General features: G+C 49.6%; 1 protein-coding gene across 1 annotated transcript in view; it reads right to left on the bottom strand.

The window, feature by feature from the left end:
* The window catches only part of lias (lipoic acid synthetase), a 64,435-nt gene extending 38,562 nt beyond the window's left edge, over positions 1-25,873 (bottom strand). Inside the window, exons 1-3 of the mRNA XM_072496592.1 lie at positions 25,769-25,873; positions 22,041-22,213; positions 12,004-12,097 (exon numbers count right to left, since the gene is read on the bottom strand). Of these exons, the coding sequence (XP_072352693.1) occupies positions 12,004-12,097; positions 22,041-22,213; positions 25,769-25,813 (312 nt within the window). The 5' untranslated portion in view covers positions 25,814-25,873. The remainder of the gene's footprint in view (positions 1-12,003; positions 12,098-22,040; positions 22,214-25,768) is intronic.
* Positions 25,874-26,447: the final 574 nt, after the last annotated feature.

The raw sequence follows: 26,447 nt of genomic DNA, 5'->3' as shown, positions 1-26,447 counted from the left end.
GGCACATGTTGGGTCGGATCCCGGACTTGGAAGTGGGGGGCCTATAATGTGGGGGGGGGGGGGAACTTTAACACGGTGTTGGATCCGGCACTGGATAGCTCCAGGTCTAGGACGGGTAGGAAGCCGGCGGCGGCTAGAGTGTTGAGGGGGTTTATGGACCAGATGGGAGGGGTGGACCCTTGGAGATTTGCAAGGCCGGGGACTAGGGAATTTTCATTCTTCTCGCATGTTCATAAGGCTTATTCCTGGACCGACTTTTTATTATGAGTAGGGCGCTGATAGCGAGAGCAGAGGATACAGAGTACTCGGCGATAGCCATTTCAGATCACGCCCCGCTATGGGTAGACCTAGAGCTGGGGAGGAGAGGGTCCAGCGCCCGTTGTGGCGCTTGGAGGTGGGGCTGTTGGCGGACAAGGAGGTGAGTGAGCGGGTCCGAGGAAGCATAGATACCTGGAGGCCAACGATAACGGGGAGGTCCGAGTGGTGATGGTCTGGGGGGCGCTGAAGGCGGTGGTTAGGGGAGAGCTGATCTCCATTAGGGCCCACAAGGAGAGGAGAGAGCAGAGGGAGAGGGAGAGGCTGGTGGGGGAGATGGTGAGGGTAGACAGGAGGTATGCGGACGTGCCCAAGGAGGGACTGTTGAGGGAGAAGCGTAGCCTCCAGGCCGAATTCGACGTGTTGACCACCAGGAAGGCAGAGGCGCAGTGGAGGAAGGCCCAGAGGGCGATTTAGGAGTATGGGGAAAAGGCAAGCCGGATGCTGGAGCATCAGCTTCGGAAGCGGGACGCAGCTAGGGAGATCGGGGGAGTTAAGGATAGGGGAGGGAGTGTGGTGCGGAGTGGGGTTGGCATCAATGGGGTCTTCGGGGACTTTTATGAGGAACTATATCGGTCCGAGCCCCAACTGGAGGAGGAGGGATGGGCCGCTTTCTGGACCAATTGAGGTTTCCGAAGGTGGAGGAGGGACTGATGGCGGGATTGGGGGCCCCGATTGGGCTGGAGGAGCTGGCCAAAGGGATAGGGAGCATGCAGGCGGGGAAGGCACCGGGGCCGGATGGTTTCCCAGTCGAATTCTACAAAAAATATGTGGACCAGTTGGGCCCGTTGCTAGTTAGGTCCTTCAATGAGGCAAGGGAGGGGGGGGGGGGGGTTTGCCCATGACGATGTCCCGGGCACTGATCTCCTTGATCCTGAAGCGGGACAAAGATCCCAGCAGTGTGGGTTAACAGGCCGATTTCGTTGTTTTTTAAAAAATATATATTTTATTAAAGTTTTCAAACACAATTTTTTCCCTTACAAATCAAAGAAATAAAAATACAAGTAACATGATAACTGCAATATAACATTGTGTAACTAACATGGTAAACTAACCCACCGATTTTGTTGTTAAACATAGATGCCAAGGTGCTGGCGAAGGTCTTAGCCACGAGAATTAAGGATTGCGGATTGCGTGCTGCAGGTGCTCCACGAAGACCAGACGGAGTTTGAGAAGGGGAGGCAGTTGAACGCGAATGTGCGGAGGCTCCTGAACGTTATTATGATGCCGGCGAGGGAGGGCGAGGCGGAGATAGTGGTGGCGATGGACGCTGAGAAGGCCTTCGATAGGGTAGAGTGGGAGTACTTGTGGGAGGTGCTGAAGAGGTTCGGGTTTGGGGAGGGGTTTGTCAGGTGGGTTAGCCTGCTGTACGGGGTCCCGATGGCGAGTGTGGCCACGAACAAGAGGAGGTCTGAGTACTTTCGGTTGCATCAAGAGACGAGGCAGGGGTGTCCCCTGTCGCCCCTGCTCTTCGCACTGGCGATTGAACCCCTGGCAATGGCACTGAGGGAGTCGAGGAACTGGAGGAGGTGGGTGCAGGGTGGGGAGGAGCATAGGGTGTCGCTCTATGCGGACGATTTGCTGCTATATGTGGCGGACCCGGTGGGGGGAATGCCGGAGGTAATGAGGATCCTCAGGGAGTTTGGGGATTTCTCAGGGTACAAGCTCAACATGGGGAAGAGCGAGTTGTTCGTGGTTCACCCAGGGAACCAGGAGAGGGGGATTGGCGAGCTCCCACTAACAAGGGCGGAGCTTCAGGTATTTGGGGGTCCAGGTGGTCAGGAGCTGGGGGACCCTGCATAGACTTAATTTCACGAGGCTAGTGGAGCAAATAGAGGAGGAGTTCAAGAGGTGGGACTTGTTGCCGCTGTCCCTGGCGGGTAGGGTGCAGTCAGTTAAGATGACGGTGCTCCCAAGGTTTTGTTCCTGTTACAGTGCCTCCCCATTCTTATCCCGAAGGCCTTCTTTAGGCGGGTCAACAGGAGCATAACAGGGTTTGTGTGGGCGCGAGGGACTCCGAGGGTGAGAAGGGTGTTCCTGGAGCGGAGTAGGGATGGGGGAGGCTGGCACTGCCCAACCTCTGTGGGTACTACTGGGCCGCCAATGTGGCGATGGTGCGCAAGTGGGTGATGGAGGGGGCTGCATGGAAGCGGCTTGAGACGGCGTCTTGTGAGGGTACGAGTCTGGAGGCACTGGCAACAGCGCCGCTGCCGCTCCCTCTAATGAGGTATACCACAAGCCCGGTGGTGGCAGCTACCCTCAAAATCGGGGGGGCAGTGGAGGCAGTACAGGGGGAAGTGGGGGCCTCGGTGTGGACCCCAATACGGGGTAACCACCGGTTTGTCCCAGGGAGAATAGATGGAGGGTTTTTGGGGCGGCACAGTGCAGGGATAAGAAGGTTGAGGGACCTGTTTGTGGATGGGAGGTTCGCAAGCCTAGGTGAGCTGGAGGAGAAGTATGGGCTCCCCCCGGGGAACACCTTTAGGTATTTACAGGTAAGGGCATTTGCCAGGCGGCAAGTGGTGGAACTCCCGCGGCTGCTGCCATGCACAGTACAGGACAGGGTGCTCTCGGGGTTGGAGAGGGGAAGATCTCGGCAACTTATCAGGTAATGCAGGAGGAGGAGGCCTCGGTGGTGGAGTTGAAAGGTAAGTGGGAGGAGGAGTTGGGGGAGGAGATCGAGGAGGGGACGTGGGCAGATGCCCTTGGGAGGGTGAACTCTTCCTCTTCGTGCACGAAGCCTCATACAGTTTAATGTGCTGCACATGGCACACATGACCGGGACAAGGATGAGCCGGTTCTTTGGGGGGGGTGAGGACAGGTGTGTTAGGTGCTCAGGGAGCCCAGCAAATCACACCCATATGTTCTGGGCATGCCCAGCGCTGGAGGAATTTTGGAAGGGCGTAGCGAGGACGGTGTCGAGGGTGGTAGGATCCAGGGTCAAACCGGGCTGGGGGCTCGCAATATTTGGGGTTGCTGGGGAGCCGGGAGTGCAGGAGGCGAAAGAAGCCGGTATTCTGGCCTTTGCGTCCCTGGTAGCTCGCCTAAGGATTCTTCTTCAGTGGAACGATGCGAGGCCCGCAAGCGTGGAATCCTGGATCAACGATATGGCAGGGTTTATTAAATTGGAGAGGGTGAAATTTGCCTTAAGGGGATCGGTGCAAGGGTTTTTCAGGCGGTGGCAACCGTTCTTGGACTTCCTGGCAGAACGATAGACAATGGTCAGCAGCAACAGCAACCCGGGGGGCAGGGGGGGGGGGGGGGGGTTCTATTTTATTTTTGCTTGTTTACACTGGGGGATCTGAGGGGGTGTATATATTTGCTATGTTTGCTATGTCTTAATTCGGGGTGTTAATTTATTATTTATGTATGGGGAAGGGGGCATGGGGGTTGTTTTATTTTGTTCTGTTATTAATTCTATTGGGTTCCTTTTTCATTTTGTTGTTGATATTTTGTGAAAACCTCAATAAAAATTATTATTTTTTTTAAAAAAAAGAACACCGATGTTAAATGAAAATAAGAAATGCAATCATTCGGAATGTGTTCGGGTGGTTGTATGGTTAAAGAACAACAAACTATTTTCTAATGGAAATTATGGAAAGACAAGTTTGCTGAGTTAGTGGAACTAAGGGTTTTGATATGCTGATTAGCCTAGCAACACTACAAACAAATGTTTACCCAAGGTAACAATGAGACAGTGTGACTTCCGGTTGCGGCGATGCCCAGCTAAGCCGCACGTTTCGGCGGCTCCAGCTCCAACGGACCTTCGGGCTCTTTTAAGAGCCCCAACGGGAAATTTTCTCACGACGAAACCCGGTGTGGGGTGAGTTAATAGGGAGTCCCCCCCAATGAAAGAGGAAAATATCGGCGGCAGCGGCTACATCGCGAGGAATCCTCGACGATAGGGACAGAAGGGAAAAAGAAGCAAGATGACGGCGGAGAAAGCCCAGGTGACATGGGGGCCCGATCAAGACGAATTTTTAAGACGGTGTGTGGAGCTACTTAAGGAGGTGCTGACCCCGATGCTACAGGCAATTGAGGGGCTTAAGGAGGCACAAAGGACCCAGGAGACAGAGCTCCGCGTGGTGGAGCAGAAGGTGACGGATAATGAGGACGAGATCCTGGGCCTGGCGGTCAAAACACAGACGCACGAGGCGCTCCACAAAAAGTGCATTGAAAGGATTGAGGCCCTAGAAAACAGAGCACGAAGGAAGAACCTTCGGATCCTGGGTCTCCCTGAGGGAGTGGAAGGAGCGGACTGCGGGGCTTATGTGAGCACGATGCTAAGCTTGCTGATGGGAGCTAAGGCCCCTTCGGGCCCCTTAGAAGTGGAGGGGGCTCATCGGGTCCCGGCGAGGAGACCAAAGGCAGGAGAACCACCTAGGGCGACAATCGTGCAATTTCACCGCTTTAATGATAGAGAAGTGGTTCTGAGATGGGCCAAAAAGGTACGGAGTAGTAGATGGGAGAATGCAGTGGTACGGGTGTACCAGGATTGGAGTGCGGAGGTGGCGAGAAGGAGGGCGAGTTTTAATCGAGCCAAGGAGGTGTTACACAAGAAGGTGAAGTTCGGGATGCTGCAGCCGGCACGACTATGGGTCACGTACCAGGAGAGACATCACTACTTCGAAATGGCGGAAGAAGCATGGACCTTGATTAAAGATGAGAAATTGGATCGGAACTGAGGGACTGATATTAGAGGGAAATGTCACTGTCGATGTATATAGAGATGTAAATTGGGAAGGGGGGGAGACACTAAGAAATGTGGGCGCCGGTGGGGGGGGGGGGGGGGGGGGGGGGGGGGGGGGAAGGAAGAGACATAGGCGGAGGATGAGGAATGGGAGTGGGGTGGGAGAGGGAGCTGCACCACAAGAGGCGGATCAGCTACAGAGATTTTCCCGCGCCAGAAAGATAATGGCGGGAAGATAGGCGCAAGGTAGATGGGAGTTCCCCACACGGGGGGGTCAAGGAGTGAGCAGGAGAAGCCGGGGTCAGTTGAAGTCAGCTGACTTGCGGAAGTAATATGGGGGGAGCAATCACGCTAGAGGGGGATCTAGCGGGGGGGGGGGGGGGATAACTGGGTTGCTGCTGCAGAAATCGAAGAGGAACTGGCTAAAGAAAGGGTGGTCGGGGCTGGAATGCGACATCTGGGGAACGAGTGGGAGCACGGAATCGGGACGTGGGACTGGCCTAGAGAGGGTGATGGCTAGTCGACACAGGAAGGGGGCAGGTAGCCCCCTAGTGAGGCTGATCACGTGGAACGTGAGAGGCCTAAATGGACCGATTAAAAGGGCCCGAGTGCTCGCGCACTTGAAAGGACTGAGGGCAGACGTGGCTATGCTCCAGGAGACGCACCTGAAGGTGGCGGACCAAGTTAGGTTAAGGAAAGGATGGGTGGGACAGGTGTTCCATTCAGGGCTGGATGCAAAGAATAGAGGGGTGGCCATACTGGTGGGGAAACGGGTATCATTCGAGGCAAGGAGCATTGTAGCAGATAGTGGAGGCAGATATGTAATGGTGAGTGGCAGGCTGGGGGGAATGGAGGTTGTGTTGGTTAACGTATATGCCCCGAATTGGGACGATGCGGGATTTATGAGGCGGATGCTGGGACGTATACCGGACCTGGAGGTAGGAAACTTTATAATGGGGGGAGACTTCAACACCGTGCTGGACCCAGGGTTAGATAGATCCAGATCTAAGACCGGAAGAAGGCCGGTAGCGGCCAAGGTGCTTAAGGGGTTTATGGACCAAATGGGGGAAGTGGATCCATGGCGATTTCTTAGACCGAGGGCCAGGGAGTTCTCCTTCTTCTCCCATGTTCATAAGGTGTACTCCCGGATAGATTTTTTTGTTTTGGGAAGGTCGTTGATCTCGAGGGTGGAAGAAACTGAGTATTCAGCCATAGCTATTTCGGATCATGCCCCACATTGGGTGGACCTGGAACTAGGAGAGGAGAGGGAGCAGCGTGCACTCTGGCGATTAGATGTGGGATTGTTGGCGGATGAGGGAGTCTGTGGAAGAGTGCGGGGATGTATCGAGAGGTACCTGGAGGCCAATGACGACGGGGAGGTCCGAGTGGGAGTGGTATGGGAAGCACTAAAGGCTGTGGTCAGAGGAGAGCTGATCTCCATCAGGGCCCACAAAGGGAAAACAGAGGCCAAGGAAAGGGAAAGACTACTGGGGGAGATCTTAAGGGTGGACAGAGAATTTGCGGAGACCCCGGAGGAGGGACTGTACAGGGAGAGACGACGACTCCAGGCGGAGTTCGACCTTCTGACCACCAGGAGGGCGGAGGTGCTGTGGAGGAAGGCACAGGGGGTGAGGTATGAATATGGGGAAAAGGCTAGTCGCCTGTTGGCCCATCAGCTGCGAAAGAGGACAGCGGCGAGGGAGATAGGGGGAATTAGAGACGAAAAGGGAGCTACGGTGCGGAGAGCAGGGAAGATAAACGGGGTGTTTAAGACCTTTTACGAAAGACTTTATAGGTCCCAACCCCCGGAGGGAAAAGAGGAGATGCGGCAGTTTCTGGACCAAGTAAGGTTCCCGAGGGTGGAGGAGCAGGAGGCGGAGCAGGAGGCGGAAGGTCTGGGGGCACCAATTGGGGTGGACAAGGTTACCAAGGGGCTGGGGAATATGCAGGCAGGGAAGGCTCCGGGACCAGATGGGTTCCCGGTGGAATTTTATAGAAAATATGTGGACCTGCTGGCCCCGCTGTTGGTGAGGACCTTTAACGAGGCCAGGGAAGGAGGGACTCTACCCCGAAAATGTCGGAGGCAACGATATCGCTAATTTTGTAGCGGGATAAAGATCCGCTGCAGTGCGGGTCCTATAGGCCTATTTCACTATTAAATGTGGACGCCAAATTGCTAGCAAAGGTGCTGGCATCGAGGATAGAGGACTGTGTCCCGGGGGTGGTGCACGAAGACCAGACAGGATTCGTAAAGGGGAGACAACTAAATGTCAACCTGCGACGGCTATTAGGGGTGATAATGATGCCCCCAGTAGAGGGGGGGCAGAGATAGTGGCGGCAATGGATGCAGAGAAGGCATTTGACAGGTGGAGTGGGAGTACCTATGGGAGGTGCTGAGGAGGTTCGGGTTCGGGAACGGGTTTATTAGCTGGGTCAAACTCCTCTATGGGGCCCCAACGGCAAGTGTGGTCACGGGTCGGCAAAGATCGGAGTATTTCCGACTATACAGGGGAACAAGACAGGGATGCCCGCTATCTCCATTACTGTTCGCGTTGGCAATTGAACCACTGGCCATGGCGCTGAGAGACTCCAGGAAATGGATAGGGGTGATTAGAGGGGGAGAAGAACACCGAGTGTCACTCTACGTGGATGACCTACTGTTGTATGTGACGGACCCAGTGGGGGGGATGACAGAGGTCATGCAGATATTGAGGGAGTTCGGAGATTTCTCGGGATATAGGCTTAACATGGGGAAGAGTGAACTTTTCGTGATACACCCTGGGGACCAGAGTAGAGGGATAGATGGCCTGCCTCTAAGGAAAGTGGAAAGAAACTTTTGATACCTGGGGATTCAGATAGCCAGGAGCTGGGGAACCTTGCACAGACTTAATCTGACACGACTGGTGGAACAAATGGAAGAGGACTTCAAGAGGTGGGACATGCAGCCACTGTCACTGGCGGGCAGAGTGCAGGCAATTAAGATGATGGTCCTCCCGAGGTTCCTATTTGTATTCCAATGTCTCCCTATACTGATCACTAAGGCCTTTTTTTAAAAAATAGACAGGAGCATCACGAGCTTTGTGTGGGCAGGGAAAGTTCCGAGGGTAAGGAGGGGGTTCTTACAACGTAGCAGAGACAGAGGGGGACTGGCGCTGCCGAATTTGGGCGACTACTATTGGGCGCCAATGTGGCGATGATCCGTAAATGGATGATAGAGGGAGAGGGAACGGCGTGGAAAAGACTAGAGAGAAAGTCCTGTAAAGGGACGAGTCTAGAGGCGCTGGTGACGGCGCCACTACCGTTCTCACCAAAATAATTTACCACGAACCCAGTGGTGGCGGCAACATTAGATATCTGGGGACAATGGAGGCGACAGAGAGGTGTGCTGGGAGCCCTGGTGGGGTCCCCAATCAGGAACAACCATAGGTTTGCCCCAGGGAGGATGAATGGAGGATTCCAGAGCTGGCATCGGTTGGGAATTAGGAGGGTGGGAGATTTATTTATAGACGGGACGTTTGCGAGCTTGGGAGCGTTGGAGGAAAAGTATAAGCTGCCCCGGGGAAATTTCTTTAGGTATATGCAGGTGAGGCCGTTCACAAAACAACAGGTGAGGGAATTTCCATTGCTCCCGACACAGGGGATCCAGGATAGAATGCTCTCGGGGGTGTGGGTCGGGGAGGGCAAGGTGTCAGAGATATACCGAGAGATGAGAGAAGAGGGGGAGGAGCTGGTGGGCGAACTAAAAGGAAAGTGGTAAGAAGAGCTCGGGGAGGAGATAGAGGAGGGTCTGTGGGCTGATGCCCTAAGCAGGGTAAATTCCTCTTCCTCGTGCGCCAGGCTTAGCCTGATTCAATTTGAGGTGCTACATAGAGCACACATAATGGGAGAAAGGTTGAGCAGGTTCTTCGGAGTGGAGGACAAGTGTGGGAGGTGCGGCGGAAGACCGGCAAACCACACACATATGTTTTGGTTGTGCCCGGCACTGGAGGGGTATTGGAGGGGAGTGACGGGAGTGATTTCGAAGGTGGTGAAGGTCCGGGTCAAACCAGGCTGGGGGTTAGCTTTATTTGGAGTTGCGGATGAGCCGGGAGTGCTGGAGGCGAAAGAGGCCGATGTCGTGGCCTTTGTGTCCCTAGTAGCCCGGCGAAGGATTTTACTCATGTGGAAGGAAGCGAAACCCCCCGGACTGGAGGCCTGGATAAACGATATGGCGGGGTTCATAAAACTGGAGCAGATTAAGTTTGCACTGAGAGGATCGGCTCAAGGGTTCACCAGAAGGTGGCAACCATTCCTCGACTACCTAGCGGAACGTTAGAGGGAAGATAGATGACCAGCAGCAGCAACCCGGGGGGGGGGGGGGGGGGGAGAGAGGAAGTTTAATTTTATGTTAATTGATTAGTTTACCATGTTGGTTAGTTATTTTTTATTAGACTGTGGTTATCATGTTACATGTACTGTTAAATTTTCTTTATGTTTGATGTGTAAGGGGAAAAAATTGTGATCGAAAAATTTCAATAAAATATATTTCAAAAAAATGAGACAGTGTCAACAGTTTAAGAAAATATGGAAAAAATTCAAAACAGAGGGTTAGCACTGTGGCCTCACGACGTCAAGGTCCCAGGTTCAATCCCGGCTGTGGGTCACGGCCTGTGTGGAGTTTGCACATTCTTCCCGTGTTTGCGTGGGTTTCGCCCCCACAACCCAAAAGATGTGCAGGGTAGGTGGATTGGCCATGCTAAATTGCCTCTTAATTGGAAAAAATGAATTGGGTATTCTAAACTTATTTTAAACAATTCAAAAGAGAAGATGGGATGAATTCCACTTGCATTCAAAAAGGTGAGCTCACATAATACAAGTAATTAAGAATATCTTCTGAGTAGGTTAGTTCAAATAAGGGAAGTTCAAAAGGAAAAAACAGTTTTTCAGAGGCAAACTTACCCTAAGCTGTGCTTGGAGAAAAGCCTATCTGAGAAACCAGTTGTTCTATCCTTTGGCAGAAGCAACCCCAAAATATATAGGTGCTGGGTATGGTAACAATTGCTGGATTTTGAGTATAATTTTAAAACCAATGGGAAGATGTTTGGGGAGGTTTACATCTGAGGTTAGGTAAATAGAGGGATTTGGGATTGGGTATAGATTATGAAGTACTGTGTATAGCTATTAATGTAGTTAAGTGTAACTTTAGTTGCCTTTCTTGTGCGTTTTACTGTTTAATTAACATTTATTTTGTTTAAAATCATTACAAAAACATCTGGAACATCGTTTCCTGGTCTTCACATCTTTCCTATTATACCAAACTGTAAATAAGTTAAGAGCAGGCATTCCAAGTTTCTCTTGTGGGATTTGGGATACCCTAGCATTTAATATCAGCTGTGCTTTCAATAGGAGTCATGAATGGCACTAAACATTAAACAATCGCCAACGAATATCCCCCATTTCTGACGTTATGATGGAAGAAATGTTTTGATGAAGCAGCTATAGATGGTTAGGCTCAGGGCACTACCCTGAAGAACTCTTGCAGTGATGTCCTGGAAATTAGATGACTGACTCCCAACAACCACACCATCTTCCTTTGTGCTAGGTATGACTCTAACCAGCAGAGACTTCCCCTCCCGCTTCTCATTGACTTCAGTTTCGCTAAGGCTCATTGTTACCACACTTTGTTAAATGCTGCCTTGATTCAAGGACAATCACTCTCATTTCATCTCTGGAGTTCAGCTCTTGCTGTCCACATTTGAACCAAGGTTGTAATGAGGTCAGGAGCTGAGTGATTGGGGTGGAACCCAAATTGAGCCTCAGTGACCAGGTTATTGATAAGCTAGTGTTGCTTGATAACACTGCTTATGACCCCTTCCATCACTTTACTGATGATCGAGAGTAGACGGATGGGGCAATAATTGTTTGGGTTGGATTTGTCCTGTTTCTTGTGTACAGGACGTACCTGGACAATTTTCCACATTGCCAGTTTGATGCCAGTGTTGTAGCTGTACCGGAACAGCTTGACTCGGTATGCGGCAAGCTCTGGAGCATAAGCCTTCATTGTTATAGCCAGAATAATGTCAGAGCCCATAGCCTTTGCAATATCCAGTGCCATCGGTCTTGACAGTACTTCGCTGGCTGTAAAATACTTTGGGACATGGAGGTTGTGAGAGGCATTATATAAATGCAAGTTTTTCACAAAGTTACTAAAATTAACAATAAACAAAAAAAGCACAATAAGCTGCAGTACTTTACACACTGTGGTACCATGTAACAGGATTTAGATTCAATCTCCCAGTCTGACCGCCTCAATCATACATGGTTTTGTAGGAAAGCCTGGCTGAAGCCGAGGTGCCTCCCCAATGAAAGAGATCAAAGAGACAATAATCCAATGATTGGTTGCATTCCCCCCCCCCTCCCTTGCCCCCGCTTCTGCAGAGTGGTATTAGCACGCCTAAGTCAGTTCTGCTCCTTACTGATTAGGTGCAAAGATTGAAAGAGGGGAGATAGGCATAGTGGATGAAAGGCAGAGAAAGAGTGGGAAGATTCCAGGCTTAATCCTCAGTATGAAACAAGCAGCAGAGGTATCCAATTAGCTTGGGAGTAGGAAGGGGAGGAATCATTCAGATACTCTGCTCCCACTTGCAATATGGTGACTGGTGGTCTAAAGTGTGTCTGTGGCAGTGTTAGGCAGAGGCAGGAAAAGGATAGGCTATTATGGCCCCAATGAATGAACTGCTAGTTATTTACGCTCAAACATGAAGACTAATGGCCATGTCAACATAATTGAGCACTGCCTCCACCAACAGTATTGTACTCCATACATATTAATTACTTTCAAATCACAAGGACAAAAACTGGGGAGGAGTCGAGAGAGGAACTACCAATGGCATCTAGTGACCTAAAATTTATACTGCATAAGCTTTTATATTATTTTGTAAATAATAGTGCCTTTTTAACTACCCTGTTCTACATTTGTTTTAAAATGGCTGCCTGAAAGACTCTCAGCAAGTACTCACAGTGTGCAGATTCAAATTCCGAAGAGTATTCTTCAACTTATTGTAATTTTTTCCAAGGGGAATCTCTGTCTTCAACCATGGAGGTAATCTTAGTCTAGAAATGTAAAATATATTGTGAAAGAATATCATTGCACAAATAGCATCCTCTGTAACACTGAGCTCTCAAGGACCATATGGCAGTGCTCCACCATCACTGTGACAGAGGTAGATGTGGGCTAATCTGTAATCTATAGCAGCTGTTCAGTCTGGAACAGGCTTGTCCAATATATGGCCCGTGTGCCACAATCCGGCCCAAGCTTCGGTGTCTGGTTTGTGGACTCACTGTTCAAAGTACGGAAGTTCAATGAAAGATCCTCCAATCACAGGCCATTTCTCTCCCGTGTCTGCTGCTGATAGCCTCAAGAATCTATAAGCAGCAAATAGAAGTGTGAAAGTGAGTGGCTTCTTTTTTGTTTTCAGTGTGAACTGTCAGTCATTGACTGTGCTCATCGTACAGGCATGAAAGGGACACAGAGGTCAAGGTGGCAGAGCAGGACAAGGAAGCCATGAAGAACAGCAGTCACAGCAACAACGCTTGCCGCCTGGTGCAGCTGTCAGGGTGGAACGAGGAAGCCCACCTTGGCACCATCATAGCCAACCAGAATTCTGTTCAATTCTTGTACCTCTTAACAGTAAAACTGTCCACTTTTAGATCTTGATTAATAATAATAATCTTTATTATTGTTACAAGTAGGCTTACATTAACACAGCAATGAGGTTACTGTGAAAATCCCCTTGTTGCCACATTCCGCCGCCTGTTCGGGTACACTGAGGGAGAATTCAGAATGTCCAATTCACCTAACAGCACATCTTTCGTGATTTGTACGAGGAAACCGGAGCACCCGGAGGAAACCCACGCAGACACAGGGAGAATGTGCAGACTCTGCACAGACAGTGACCCAAGCGAGACCCTGGTGCTGTGAAGCAACAGTGCTAACCACAGTGCTACTGTACCATCCTAATAATAATAATCTTTATTAGTGTCACAAGTAGGCTTACATTAACGCCGCAATGAAGTTACTGTGAAAAGCCCCTAGTCGCCACACTCCGGCACCTATCCGGATACACTGATGGAGAATTCAGAATGTCCAATTTACTCAACAAGCAAGTCTTTTGGAACTTGTGGGAGGAACCTGGAGCACCCGGAGGAATCGCACACAGACACAGGGAGAACGTGCAGACACCACACAGACAGTGACCCAAGCCGGGAATTGAACCCAGGTCCCTGGTGCTATGAAGCAACAGTGCTAATCACTGTGCCCGACAAGGATCTGTGCCCGGGCCTCAACTATCCATTATATCCATTAGTGGTTTAAGCAAAATTAATAGAGAGCCATATATCCAATTTTGCAAATAAACAAAGATTTGTGTAGTTGGGTGCATAAAATTCCAGAGAAATGGAGATTGGCGTTGCCGAACTTGCTTCATTATTAATGGACGGCGAATGTGGACAAGGGGCTGTGATGGTGGGAAGGAGAAGGGGTAGAGTGGGTTAGGATGGAGGAGCGGTCCAGTTTGAAGACTATGGTGACGGCAGCGTTGCCAATGGCTCCGAGTAGGTATTCAGAGAGCCCGGTGGTGCAGTCTACGGTGAAGATATGGAACCAGTTGAGGAGGCATTTTAGGGTGAAAGGAATGTCGGTGTTAACACTGCTGCGTGAGAATCATGGGTTTGAGACGCGAAAGGTCTGGAGGTGATTCCCCAGGTTGCTGGGATACACCCTGCTGGAGCGACTGCTGCTTCCGGATGTGGAAGGGGAGGGAAGAATTGGGGATATATACAAGTGGCTGGGGGAGCAGGGAGGTAAGCGGGTGGGGAAGATCAAGGAGAAATGGGAAGGGGAGTTGGGAGGGGAGATTAATTGAGGAGTATGGAGTTAGGCACTGTGTAGGGGAAACAGGACCTCCTCTTGTGCAAGGATGTGCCTGATACAGTTTAAGGTAGTGCACAGGGTGCACATGACTCGGGCGGGAATGAGTGATTTCTTTCAGGGGGTAGCAGATGAGTGTGAGAGGTGTGGGCGGGGGCCAGCGAATCACGTGCACATGTTCTGGGGTTGTGAAAAATTGGGAAGATTCTGGACGGGAGTGTTCGCGGTCGTAGCCAGGATAGTGGGGGAGGAGGTGGACGCGGACCCTTTGGTGGCAATATTTGGGGTTTCAGAGAAGCCGAAGCACATGGAGAGGAGGAAGGCAAATGTTGTGGCCTGCGCCTCTGTTATAACCTGCCTGCTTACCACTGGCTGGGGACTAATGGCAATCCCACAATCCTTAGGGAGTATGAGCTTCCCCAATGAGAGGGGGGGGGGGGCGGAGAAATCATTAGCAGATTCCCTGCATAAATAGAGCTGGCCAGTTTGGAACCAGCTAGAGAGGAGTGAGCAGCAAGGGAGTTACTGCTGCTGTTGTGTATATATTATATATATATATATATACACACACACACACGTTATTGTAAATAAATGTTATTTCTTTCTATTCTTCAACTCTTGCTGGATTCTTCGTGGCCCTCACAAAACTGTCGACGAGGGTTAAAGTGGATAGCTGTCTACGCTGTTGAAGCCACCTCCCTGGATTTTTGTTGGATATAGGTTGGAAGTTTTTTTTCCTGTTACACCATGCCTCTGTATGGACGCTTGGATCTTTTTGATGCTGCGCTGCAAAGTTGGAACCAGTAAGTACAATGGATGAGTTACTATTTCCGGGCAAACAACATCACCGAAAACGAGCGCCAGGTGGTCATTTTGCTCACCGCCTTTGGCCCGCGTACATTTGGGATGATTAGAAGCCTTACGTACCCAGCTGCGCCGGACACCAAGTCGTTTGATGAATTTGTGAACTTAGTGGGGCAAGATTTTAACCCAACCCCATCCACGATAGTCCAGCGTTACCGGTTTAATATCGCTGAGAGGACCCCAGGAGAATCCCTTGCAGAGTTTCTATCCAGGCTACGCAGGATTGGGAGTGCTGTGACTATGGTGAGACCTTGTCAGAAATGTTACGCGACCGTTTGGTTTGCGGTATTCACAATGCGGCCACCCAGAGAAAGTTGTTAGCTGAACCAACATAGTCTTTTCAACAGGCCATTCAAATAGTATTGTCCCGAGAGAGCGCAGAACGGGGAGTGCAGGAGCTACAGGGAATGGAGGTGCACGCCTTGCGGCGCAACCCCTTCCGTCCAAAAGCGTCTCCCCGCACCCCTGCGGTACCTTGGGCGGGGCGGCATCCGGATCGACGCCAGTGGCCGCCGGACGTTCCTCCCCGAAGGGAGCCTTCTCCAGAACCAATGGACGAAGAGCCAAGTCAGTGTCGGACTTGTGGGCGCCGACCCCATCGCGGGTGCCGGTCCTGGGGGCGCCAGAGGCGCCGTCGTTCCGACAGAAACTGGGACCAGCCCAGGGGCCGTACCTTCCATTTGGACGAACCTGCGGCGACTACTCCGGAGGATGTGGAGACGGAGGACGACTGCCTGCAGCTCATTGTGTGACAGCTCCCCATGTGGCCCCCATTAAGGTGACAGTATGGGTCAATGGTCACCCGCTTAAGATGGAGTTGGACACCGGCGCAGCCGTTTCAGTGATCACCCAAGGACATTCGACCGCATCAAGCAGGGTAAACAGACCCTTACATTCACCGACACACAGGCCAGGTTGGCCACCTACACTGGGGAACCATTCGACATTGCAGCAACTACGATGACCCCGGTTGTTTATGGACACCAGGAGGGGCGTTTCCCACTTATCATGGTGCGCGGCCATGGGCCCATCCTGTTGGGTTGGGACTCGTTGCGCCATTGGCGGCTGCAGTGGCAACACATCCTCCAAACAGGTTCTGGAGGGTTGACAGAGGTACTAGGACGGTACCCAGACGTATTCAAGCCCGGTTTGGGGAAAATAAAAGGGGCCGTAGCCCATATCCAAGTCGAACCAGGAGCCACGCCGCGCTATGCTCAAGAAGGTAGAAGGGGAGCTCACTCATAGAACATTACAGCGCAGTACAGGCCCTTCGGCCCTCGATATTGCGCCAACCTGTGAAACCACTCCAAAGCCCATCTACACTATTCCCTTATTGTCCATATGTCTATCCAATGACCACTTGAATGTCCTTAGTGTTGGCGAGTCCACTACTGTTGCAGGCAGGGCATTCCACGCCCTTACTACTCTCTGAGTAAAGAACCTACCTCTGACATCTGTCTTATATGTATCTCCCCTCAATTTAAAGGTATGCCCACTCGTTTGGACTCCTTGGCTATTATCAGGCCCGTTCGCTTTGCTGACTGGGCAGCACCAATTGTACCTGTAATGAAGCCAGACGCTACAGTTCACTTGTGCAGCAACTATAAAAACTTAGTGAATACGGCTTCCCGGCTCGACCTTGCATAGAGGATCTCTGCACGAAGCTTGCAGGCGGACTCTCGTTCACGAAATTAGATATGAGTCACGCCTACCTATAGTTGGAGCTGGACCGTGCCTCCCGGCCACATGTAACTATTAATACACACCAGGGCCTGTATGAATATACACGGTTGCCCTTTGGGGTATCCTCTGCCTGCGCTACCTTTCAACGCATCATGGAGGGCATCTTGAGGTTTACCACGTGTCGCTGTCTACTTAAGATGACTTTTTGATTACAGGGACGTCGGAGCAGGAACATTTGGAAAATTTGGAGGCTGTCCTTAGACGCTTTTCAGAGGCTGGAGTCAGTTTACGTCTTACAAAGTGCATCTTTCAGGCGAAGAAAGTAGTCTACCTAGGTTATCGGGTGGACCGCGAAGGTTTGCACCCCTTCGCAGAGAAGGTGCGCGCAATTCAACAGGCCCCCGCCCCGACTGACACTTTGCATCTTTGTTCTTTTCTTAGCCTCGTAAACTATTACGGGAAGTTCCTCCCCAATCTGTCAACTACGCTGGCCCCGTTGCACCTTCTGCTAAAGAAGAATCACACCTGGGTTTGGGGGTCAGCCGCAAGAAACCTCTTTCTGGTGGGTAAAACAACAATTGTCGTTGTCTGGGTTACTAACCCACTATGATCCTGGAAAGCCTTTGCTCATCACATGTGATGCATCCCCGTATGGTATTGGGGCCGTCCTGTCCCACAAGATGGAGAACGGGGCCGAGCGGCCGATAGTTTTCGCCTCCTGCACATTGACTGCAGCGGAAAAGAAGTACGCGCAGATCGAGGAGGAGGGCCTGGTGGTGGTCTTTGCGGTGAAACACTTCCACCAGTATGTGTATGGCCACCACTTCACTATCGTGACTGATCATAAGTCTCTGCTGGGACTTTTCAGAGAGCATAAGCCCATACCGCCCATTGTTTCCGCACGGTTCCAGCGCTGGGCTTTGTTGCTCGCTGCGTACAAGTATTCTCTGGAGCACAAACTAGGAACCCAGATAGCAAATGCCGACGCACTGAGCAGATTGCCTTTATCAACCGGCCCCATGTCGACCCCCACGACCGGTGAGGTGGTTGCAACCCTACATTGTATGGACTCCTCGACTATCACGGCATCACAGAATCGTGAGTGGACTCAGATGGAGCCAGTCCTGTCAAAGGTTCGGCACATAGTCCTGTATGGTAGGCAGCATAGACGGCTCCCAGGCGAGTTGCGGGCATTTTCCTCCAAGCTGTCAGAATTTAGCGTGGAAGACGGTATCCTTTTGTGGGGGACGCGTTTGATTGTCCCGGAAAAGGGACAGGAGCTGATACTAAGGGACTTGCACAATGGGCATCCGGGTGTGACCAAAATGAAAATGTTGGCCCGGAGTTATGTGGTGGCCAGGCCTTGACACCGACATTGAGAAGGTGGCCCAAAACTGCTCCATTTGCCAGGAGCATCAGAAGCTTCCGCCAGCCACGCCGCTACATCACTGGGAATGGCCAGGGCGGCCTTGGGCACGCTTGCATGCGGATTTTGCCAGCCCTTTTCAAGGATCCATGTTCCTTCTACTAATGGATGCCCAGTCTAAATGGTTAGAGGTGCATAAGATGGTAGGCACAACGTCCTGCACAACAATTGAGAAGATGCGTTTGTCTTTCAGTACGCATGGCCTCCCCGAGGTGCTGGTCACGGACAACGACACTCCGTTCACAATTGAGGAGTTTGCGAGGTTCGTGAAGATGAACGGCATACGCCATATCCGCACCGCTCCATACCACCCGGCTTCCAATGGGTTGGCAGAGCGAGCAGTGCAGACATTCAAACGAGGCCTAAAGAAGCAGTCTTCCGGGTCTATGGACACGAGACTGGCTCATTTTCTGTTTTCATATAGGACCACTCCACATGCGGTGACTGGGGTAGCTCCCGCGGAACTCCTAATGGGCCGGAGACTTCGCACCCGCCTTAGCATGGTTTTTCCGGACATCGGTGCAAAAGTACGCCGCACTCAAGAACGGCAGGGACATTGTTTTTCTCGGCATCGGCCGATTCGTCAGTTTGCGCCCGAAATTTTGCTGGTGGTGCCCAGTGGGTCATTGGCATTATCTTTCGCCGAATGGGCCCTATCTCTTACCAGGTGCAAGCCCAGGGTCATCTCCAGCGCAAGCATGTAGACCACGTTCGGTCCAGAAGACAATCTCTTCCAAAGATTCCCCGCCCCCGGAGCTCATTTCTACAGCCACAGAGACCAGACACAGTGGAGAGTATTCCTCACAATCTTCCTCTGGTGCCGCACTCAAAGCCTGCGCTGGTCGTTGCAGAACCACGTGGAGATAGAGACGCCAAGATGACGGAGGCAGCGGACTCCGACTCCGAGATGGAGACACAGAACGCCTCAGAGGGGGAGTCCTCAGGCCCACGGGCCGTGGATGTACAACCATTATGCTGTTCATCACGGAAGCGCCGTTCTCCGTCTCGTTACACGCCGCCCGATCCAGCGCCCGGGGGTGGGGGGGTGGGAGAAATGTTATAACCTGCCTGCTTACCACTGGCTGGGGACGAACGGCAATCCCACAATCCTTTGGGAGTATGAGCTTCCCCGATGAGGGGGGCGGAGAAATCATTAGCAGATTCCCTGCATAAATAGAGCTGGCCAGTTTGGAACCAGCTAGAGAGGAGTGAACAGCAAGGGAGTTACTGCTGTTGTGCATATATATGTTATTGTAAATAAATGTTATTTCTTTCTATCCTTCAATTCGTGCTGGATTCTTCATGGCCCTCACAAAAGCCTCTCTGATTGCACAGCGGCGAATTTTACTGGAGTGGCAGTCGGCATCGCCACTGGGGGTAGCGACATGGCTGGGTGACCTGTACGACTTCCTGCAGTTAGAGAAGATAAAATGTGTCAAGGGGGGTTTGAGAAAAGGTGGGGGATGTTTGTGATCGTGTTTGAGGAGCTGTCAAAAAATCTGTACCGATTGTATAGTTGATTGCTGGGAAGTATGTTTCCTGGGGTGTTTATTTGCTGCAACCTGTTTTAATACATGTTTGGAATAAAATAGATTAAAAATAACATTCCAGAGAAACCCTGATAAATTGAATGAGTGAGCAAAACTGTTGCAAATGGATTTCCATGCAGAGAAATTTGATGCCCTCTATTTTGGGCAATGTAAGGACAGATCTGAGTACTATTTAAATTGCGCAATGCTTTTTTATATTAGAACAGTGCCTGCACTTCAAAAATACTTGATTATAAAGGATTTTGCAATGTCCTATAGAAGTGAAGGTGCTAAATAAATGCAAATTTTTCATTTGAGAATAGTGGAGGTCAGATTTAGGAGTCTGTGTACACAAAATGTAATACTCAGGTACAAATAATAATCAAAAAAGCTAATGAAAGGCCTTTATAATTAGAGGGCTGGAATATAAAATGGAGCTTTTGCTACAGCTATACAAAACCCTGGTTAGACCACATCTGAAATACTTTGAACAGTTCTGGCATCCACATCTCAAATCGCATACCTTGGCCTTGGAAGAATTGCAGTGCAAATTCACCAAAGTGTCACCAGGGCTCTAAGGATTAGGTTATGAGGAGTGGTTACATGAACTTGGCTTTTATTCCCTGGGCTTGTTGTATTCCTTGGAATATTGAAAATTAAAGGGTCATTTGATTGAAACGTGAAGGATTTTTAAAGTTTAAAAAAAATCTGTTTTCCTACTGGTGGGGCAGTTAGATCAAGGAGAAATAACCTTAAATTCAGAGCCAGGCCATTGAGGAGAGAAGTTAGGATTCACTTCCTCATGCAAGGGGTGATATATGTGTGGAATACTCTCCCCCTCCAAACAAAAAAACCAGTAAACCCTAGCTGAAATTGAAAGTGATTAGAAATCCATTTCAGCACATGCCCATTACAAAACATCTGGGAATTGTGTGAGGCAGGCATGCACAGTGTACCACTTTGGGCAGCACGGTAGCACAGTGGTGAGCACAGTTACTTCACTGCTCCAGGGTCCCAAGTTCGATTCCCAGTTTGGGCAACTGTCTGTGTGGAGGCTGCACGTTCTCCCAGTGTATGTGTGGGTTTCCTCCGGGTGCTCTGGTTTCCTCCCACAGTCCAAAGATGTGCAGGTTAGGTGGATTGGCCACGCTAAATTGCCCTTAGTGTCCAAAAGGGTAAGGCGGGGTTATTGGGTTACAGGGATAGGGTGGAGGTGTGGGGTTTTCTTTCCAAGGATCGGTGCAGACTCGATGGGCCAAATACCCCCCTTCTGCACTGTAACTTCTATGCCTATGTCTATATAACTATTCTAATCAAATAATTCTCAATGAGCAGCGTAGACTCTAAACAAACTGCAGCTGGTAACGGTTAATTTTCAATGGTGGAGAGCTTATAAATAGTAATAAATACCAATAAATAGACCATTCCATTAAAAATTCACTTACACCAAAATGGACAAGCCTTAACTTTTACAGGTAGGTTTAATGTATAGTCAATGGGGGAAAACAGCATACATTTCAAAAATATTAGTGAGATTATAGTGAATCTTCCGCAGAACATTCTTACTCAGACTGCATCTTACTGATTTTTGAATATAACGGCATTGCAAGTAGCCATTCAATTTGCACGTTAATAACGGAGTACCAATATCCTCACTGTTATTTATAGCCACAAAATCTGGGCTTTGGTATCTTTATACCACCACGAGGTTCAAGTTCAAGTAATGATCAATAACTCAGTACACCAATTAGTAAGATTCAAATCAAAGCACATTTATTTACACACAGTCAAATCTACTCATGCATAAACTCTACTTTCTAAGCTATTTCTATCACTAACAGGCCAATACTTAGCTTCGGACTGGCCCACCAGGTCAGGGGAACAAATGGCCTTTCGTTCGGGTTCTGAGTCTGCGGGATTCAAAAGCTGGTACGGATTGGTAGCTAGGACCGCCTATCACGTAGCGAGCGTTGACTTGAGACTTACGTTCTTTGGCGGAAGCTGGACAGGTCACTGTCAAGGGTTGGTTCGCGTTGCTGAGTGACCCTGTCAAGAAGGACGATTTGAACTTGGGGGCTTTACTTTATAGTCCCCAAGGGTTTCCCGCCTTTCGGGGCGGACCCCGTACCTGGTTCCAAGTGATTGGACTTTGTTCCAATCGCTTGGTTCGATTTCTCCAATACTGGCGCGGTTCCCTGATCGATGGGCGGTCTTTAGGTGTCCGTTAACCTCTTTTGTGTTGGCTCCTGCTGGCGCCGAGGAGTCTGGTTTGGCCTTGTTTATCTCAAATGTTTCGATTGTTCCCGGGGATCGCTCATTAGTATGTAGATGGCTGCTACATTATTGTGCAGATGGTTGCTGGTATCGATGCTGTCTGGGCTTTTGCAGAGTTTAATACACAGTAAACTTGCACCTGCTAGTTTCTGCCTGTGTTGGCTGAATTGCCCTTCAGCCTTTGCTGTTTTCCATTTTAAGTCGGGAAGTGGCCAACCCAGGTGGCTACAACATCAACTGATCTTTTATTCTCTACAGAACGTAACTGACCCATTCAGTGTTTCCAGGATTCCCTATGCTTGTGTTTATATTTATTTTTATAATTTTTTTCCAAAAGACACAAAATTGTACCTTTCTCCTTTTTGACGCTTCAAGTTGCCCTTGTACTCTTCCCATGATTTCTTGTCTGATAATTCGCCGGACAGAAACTCCTGCAGGTCAGGCCCCTCTTTTAGGAATTGCTTCTTTTCATCTGGCAGTGCACTGAAAGCCCTCAGCTGGCTACAGATGAGACGAGCAGAGGCCTGAAATATGCCAAGCAATTAACAAAAATTCCAGATTATTTAAGAAAAGGTTGTCTTGAAGCACCAAAGAAATACAGCATAGACATATACTTTACACAGCATGACTCAAACATTAGAACAGAGTACAAACCATTCCTATTAGCCACAGATTATCATCAAATTCACACAAACCATGTGCAATTCACCCCACTCAACACATTACATTTTCTGAGGCGAGGTTCGGTGAAGGTCATCTAGATTCCACTGGTCAGAAGTTCAATTGAGCAAATCTGTGGATCTATATACATTAGTCATTCATTACTAATAATAAATAAAAACAGAACATCCTGGAAAAGCTCAGCAGGTCTGGCAGCATCTGTGGAGAGAGAAACTGAGTTAACGTTTCGAGTCCATATGACTCTTCTTCAGAGTTCTGAAGAGTTATACAGACTCAAAATGTCCTCCACTGATGCTACCAGAACCGAGTTTTTCCAGCATTTCTGCTTTTACTCAATTTCCAGAATCTGCAGTAATTTGCTTTTATTTTAGTCATTTGCGATTGCTGCCTTCTTCAGATGAGTTTTCTAACATTCTAGAGAAATCATAGCATTCCAGTCACCACAAATAGCAGGGCAATCAATAGTTTAATCTACTTCTGCTGAAAAATCTTTAGAAACCAACTTGTAGCTAGCTATCCTGTTATGAGATCTTCCTTGCCTATCCACAAATTACAAAATAATCTGTTGATAAAAAATGTTTGGGATTTTATATTTGAAATTTGAGGATGCTGCAATGTTGATTGTCAGTGTACTATTTCTGAACTATGTTGGTCCAGATTTGCATGAATGATGTTTGGGGATGTTTGAGGATGCTGCAATGTTGATTGTCATTATTAGCTGTAATTATTAGGTCTTCTGACTCGCTGGCTCTTTAGCCCAACGGAAACCATGCCTTGCTGCAGTAGACCATAGAATATTGCTGCTTCTGATGGCAATCCAGCACTATTTCTGAACTATGTTGGTCCAGATTTGCATGAATGATGTTTGGGTGGCGAAAAGGAAAGAACTAGCTGCCAGAGAGAAATACAAGAATCATGCTTCAGAAAGAGATTTACCTGCAGCAAGCTTCTGTTACCCTATGAATAGCTGTTCAGTGTTGTAAATGTTTTATTGTATCCACCAGCTTGGTTAAGAAAGTGAAAGCAATGTCATGTAGATACTAAAACACTGCTGGGGAGTGTGATTCACCTTCATACCATCCAGGACCAGATTATTAAATGAATGCAATCCACCTCGGTTACACCTTCCCATCATCTCACTTTCCTATATCACAGTTCTTGCAATGTTTGAAACAGACTACAGCATAATCTGCATCGAATAATATTTTCAAAATTAAATCTGCAGGCACCTGGGTGAAAAGGCATTGTGAATGTCTAAATCTCTTATTTGCTAAAAAGAAATGTGTACAGCCAGAAATGAAGGGTGGAGGAATGACAATCATCAGATATGAGGAAAAAAGCTCCAGACAGGCATGCCAGGGAAACTGAGAGATAGAGAAGTTGGAAGAGTCCTGTTGGCACGGTTGGGTTCTTAAAGAACAAAGTTTTTGCTTTCCACAGATATTCTGATAATTTGAGAGGCCTCCTAATCATTTAGCTGTAATTATTAGGTCTTCTGACTCGCTGGCTCTTTAGCCCAACGGAAACCATGCCTTGCTGCAGTAGACCATAGAATATTGCTGCTTCTGATGGCAATCCAGCACATCAACATCAACATAGCCCTTACAATGCCAGTATGGGAGTGAGCTTGTGGCCTGTGTCTGGTAAGTAATGGACATACAAGCAATGACAGCAGAAGTAGGTCCTGCATGGGCTTCAGCGTCATTGGGACATATGCCATCTCTATCCTCAAGAGCTCCATCAGCACCGTCCCACTCACAAATCTCAAAAACTTCTGACACTGAAGGAGTAAGAATTTATAAATGGAGTGTAAGGAGCTTTAGGATAGTCGTGGTGATAAGTAGTAGTAATAGGGCACAACAAAGCAATATGTCTACTATTGGTATGTTCCAATAGCTACCCGTTATCCCTCTCATACTGTGATCGATGTTTGCAACTGTCCTTTTCCGGAGGGTGTCAGAGATATTACAGATTAACTCAGTACTGTTAGAAGGTAAGACAAAGGACCATGAAGGGCATTTATTGTGCCATACAGGATTCAATATTTTAGATGCACAGGTCTTTTTAAATTCTCGGCTAATTTCCCAAATCCCCAGTTTCAAAGCAGTGGAAGTAACTCCGAGCCAAAAACGTTTCGCAGAATGCAACCCTGCATAATCATTCACCTTCAATCTTTCCACTTGTGGAACACCATATATGCTCAGCTTTGGTGGTGGCTTACAGAGCATAGGAACATTTAGACAGACCGGTCACTGTACGAAGCAAGCAGGGCTTCCAATGGACAAAGAAGAAAGTTATAAAGAGCAGAATTCACCTGCAGATAATATCTCCAAACATTTCCAATTTGCCTTTCACAGAGATACCAACCTGGATTCTCCAGCCTCCGCCCCGAAATCGCGATCGACGCGGGGGGCGGGGGGGGGAGGGGGGGGCGGAGAATGGGCGTTTACACCGAAATCCGGTCCGCCGCTGCTAATCACTCAGGAGTCTCTCGCGCATGAACGGCGCGGGTAGGGGGCGGGGTAGAGACCCACCCCGCCTGCCCGCAATTCTCCAAGGAAAACTGACCCGAGTTCCCGATGGCGTGGTTCTATCGGCCGTCGGGAGCGGCCGGTGGTCGCGGCCTGCGGGGGGCGGGCCTCATGGACGGCCAGGGGGACGATCGGGCGTCACAGACCTGCGCCATCTCAGGGAGGCCTACATTTCTGGTGCCGCTGCAGGCCGCCGCCGTACACATGCGCGGACTCACGACCGGAAGCGCGGGGCCCCGTATCCGCAGCCAAAGCTGCGAGAAGCACTCCGGGGCCCTGCCAAGACCCCTGCAGGCAGGAGAATCTCTCAGGACTTTGTTAAGGAAAGTCCAGAGTAAAACACTGTTGTGGGGACATAGCGCCATTATTGGAGAATCCCACCCACTGTTTTGGAGGGGAGAATCTAAATTAATCTCAATGGTCTATTTATGACCATGACTATCCTTTTTATCCAAAGCTCTTTACACTCCTGATATAAATTCTTGCTGCTTCAATGTCAGGAGGTTGTGAGTTGTGTGGCGGGGGCGGTGCTGATGGAGCTCTCAAGCACAGAGGTGGTACTTACCTGAATGATACTCTTTGATTCGGTCACGCGATAGTGAATTGAGGTCGGGATTACAATCTCCCCACTATGTCACATTTTTGGCTTCCAGTCATATCACTCGTCGCATCAAACATCGTTACTACTCAATCTTGCACCGCACACGATATGGAAAATGCTGCACACAGAGAACGAACTAACAACATAATGACACCAAAGCTCAGGCGCCACGAACTCGGTTCGCATTTACATCCCCATCCCTGTGGTCGGTAACCGGCACCACGGAAAGGCCCTGATCCCGGTGCTCTCCCCGGGCTCTGACTCACCTGCGTCAGCCGGCGCCGAGCAGCCAAACAGCAGCCCAGTTGCATGTCGACCTCAGCGACAGGGCCGGCTGCCGGCGGCAACTCCAGTCACAGCGCCGCCCTCTGGTCTCAACAGCAGGAGCCGCCTGTGTCATTGTCTGTCTGACTTGGCTGGGCCTACGGCTTGGACACTGGGTTGATTAACCTCCTCGTACAAAGTGTTCAGTTCGTCTGATTTTTGTTTTAGAGAATTGCAGTTAATGTTCTGTAATGTTTTACATCGATGCAGGAGAAGACGTGAAGAAGTTTGACTTTGCCTTTCACACCCTCAGGGCAGCCAAGGTTTTGCTACCACGGGATTTCTTTAGGTCCTGCAGGCATATGGGCAGTAAAAGAAATGGGAACATGGTGGCTCTCTTGGGTACTCTGTTGGGTACTCTGCTACACAGACGAACCAACACGGTTGCGAATGGTACAACTCAGTTTTATTACTAACATTTATTTACAGGGGTAAACTGGTTACTGAGGTTCGATCATAACCCTAGAATCTGTGGACCTATTCCTAATATTATCTTGGAGTGGCACTCAGCACATGGTGGATGTCTGAGTGGCTTGCTGTGAGCTCTATGCCCTGAGCTGTCTCCTGCTGGAATGCCCAGGAAGTGTCGTGTTCCCTGTTTTGTACTGTGTATGCTCTTGC

Source organism: Scyliorhinus torazame, chromosome 3 (assembly GCF_047496885.1).
Source record: "Scyliorhinus torazame isolate Kashiwa2021f chromosome 3, sScyTor2.1, whole genome shotgun sequence".
NCBI lineage: Eukaryota > Metazoa > Chordata > Chondrichthyes > Carcharhiniformes > Scyliorhinidae > Scyliorhinus > Scyliorhinus torazame.
The sequence above is the reverse complement of the archived record's forward strand: the minus strand, read 5'-3'. Positions and strand labels throughout refer to the sequence as shown.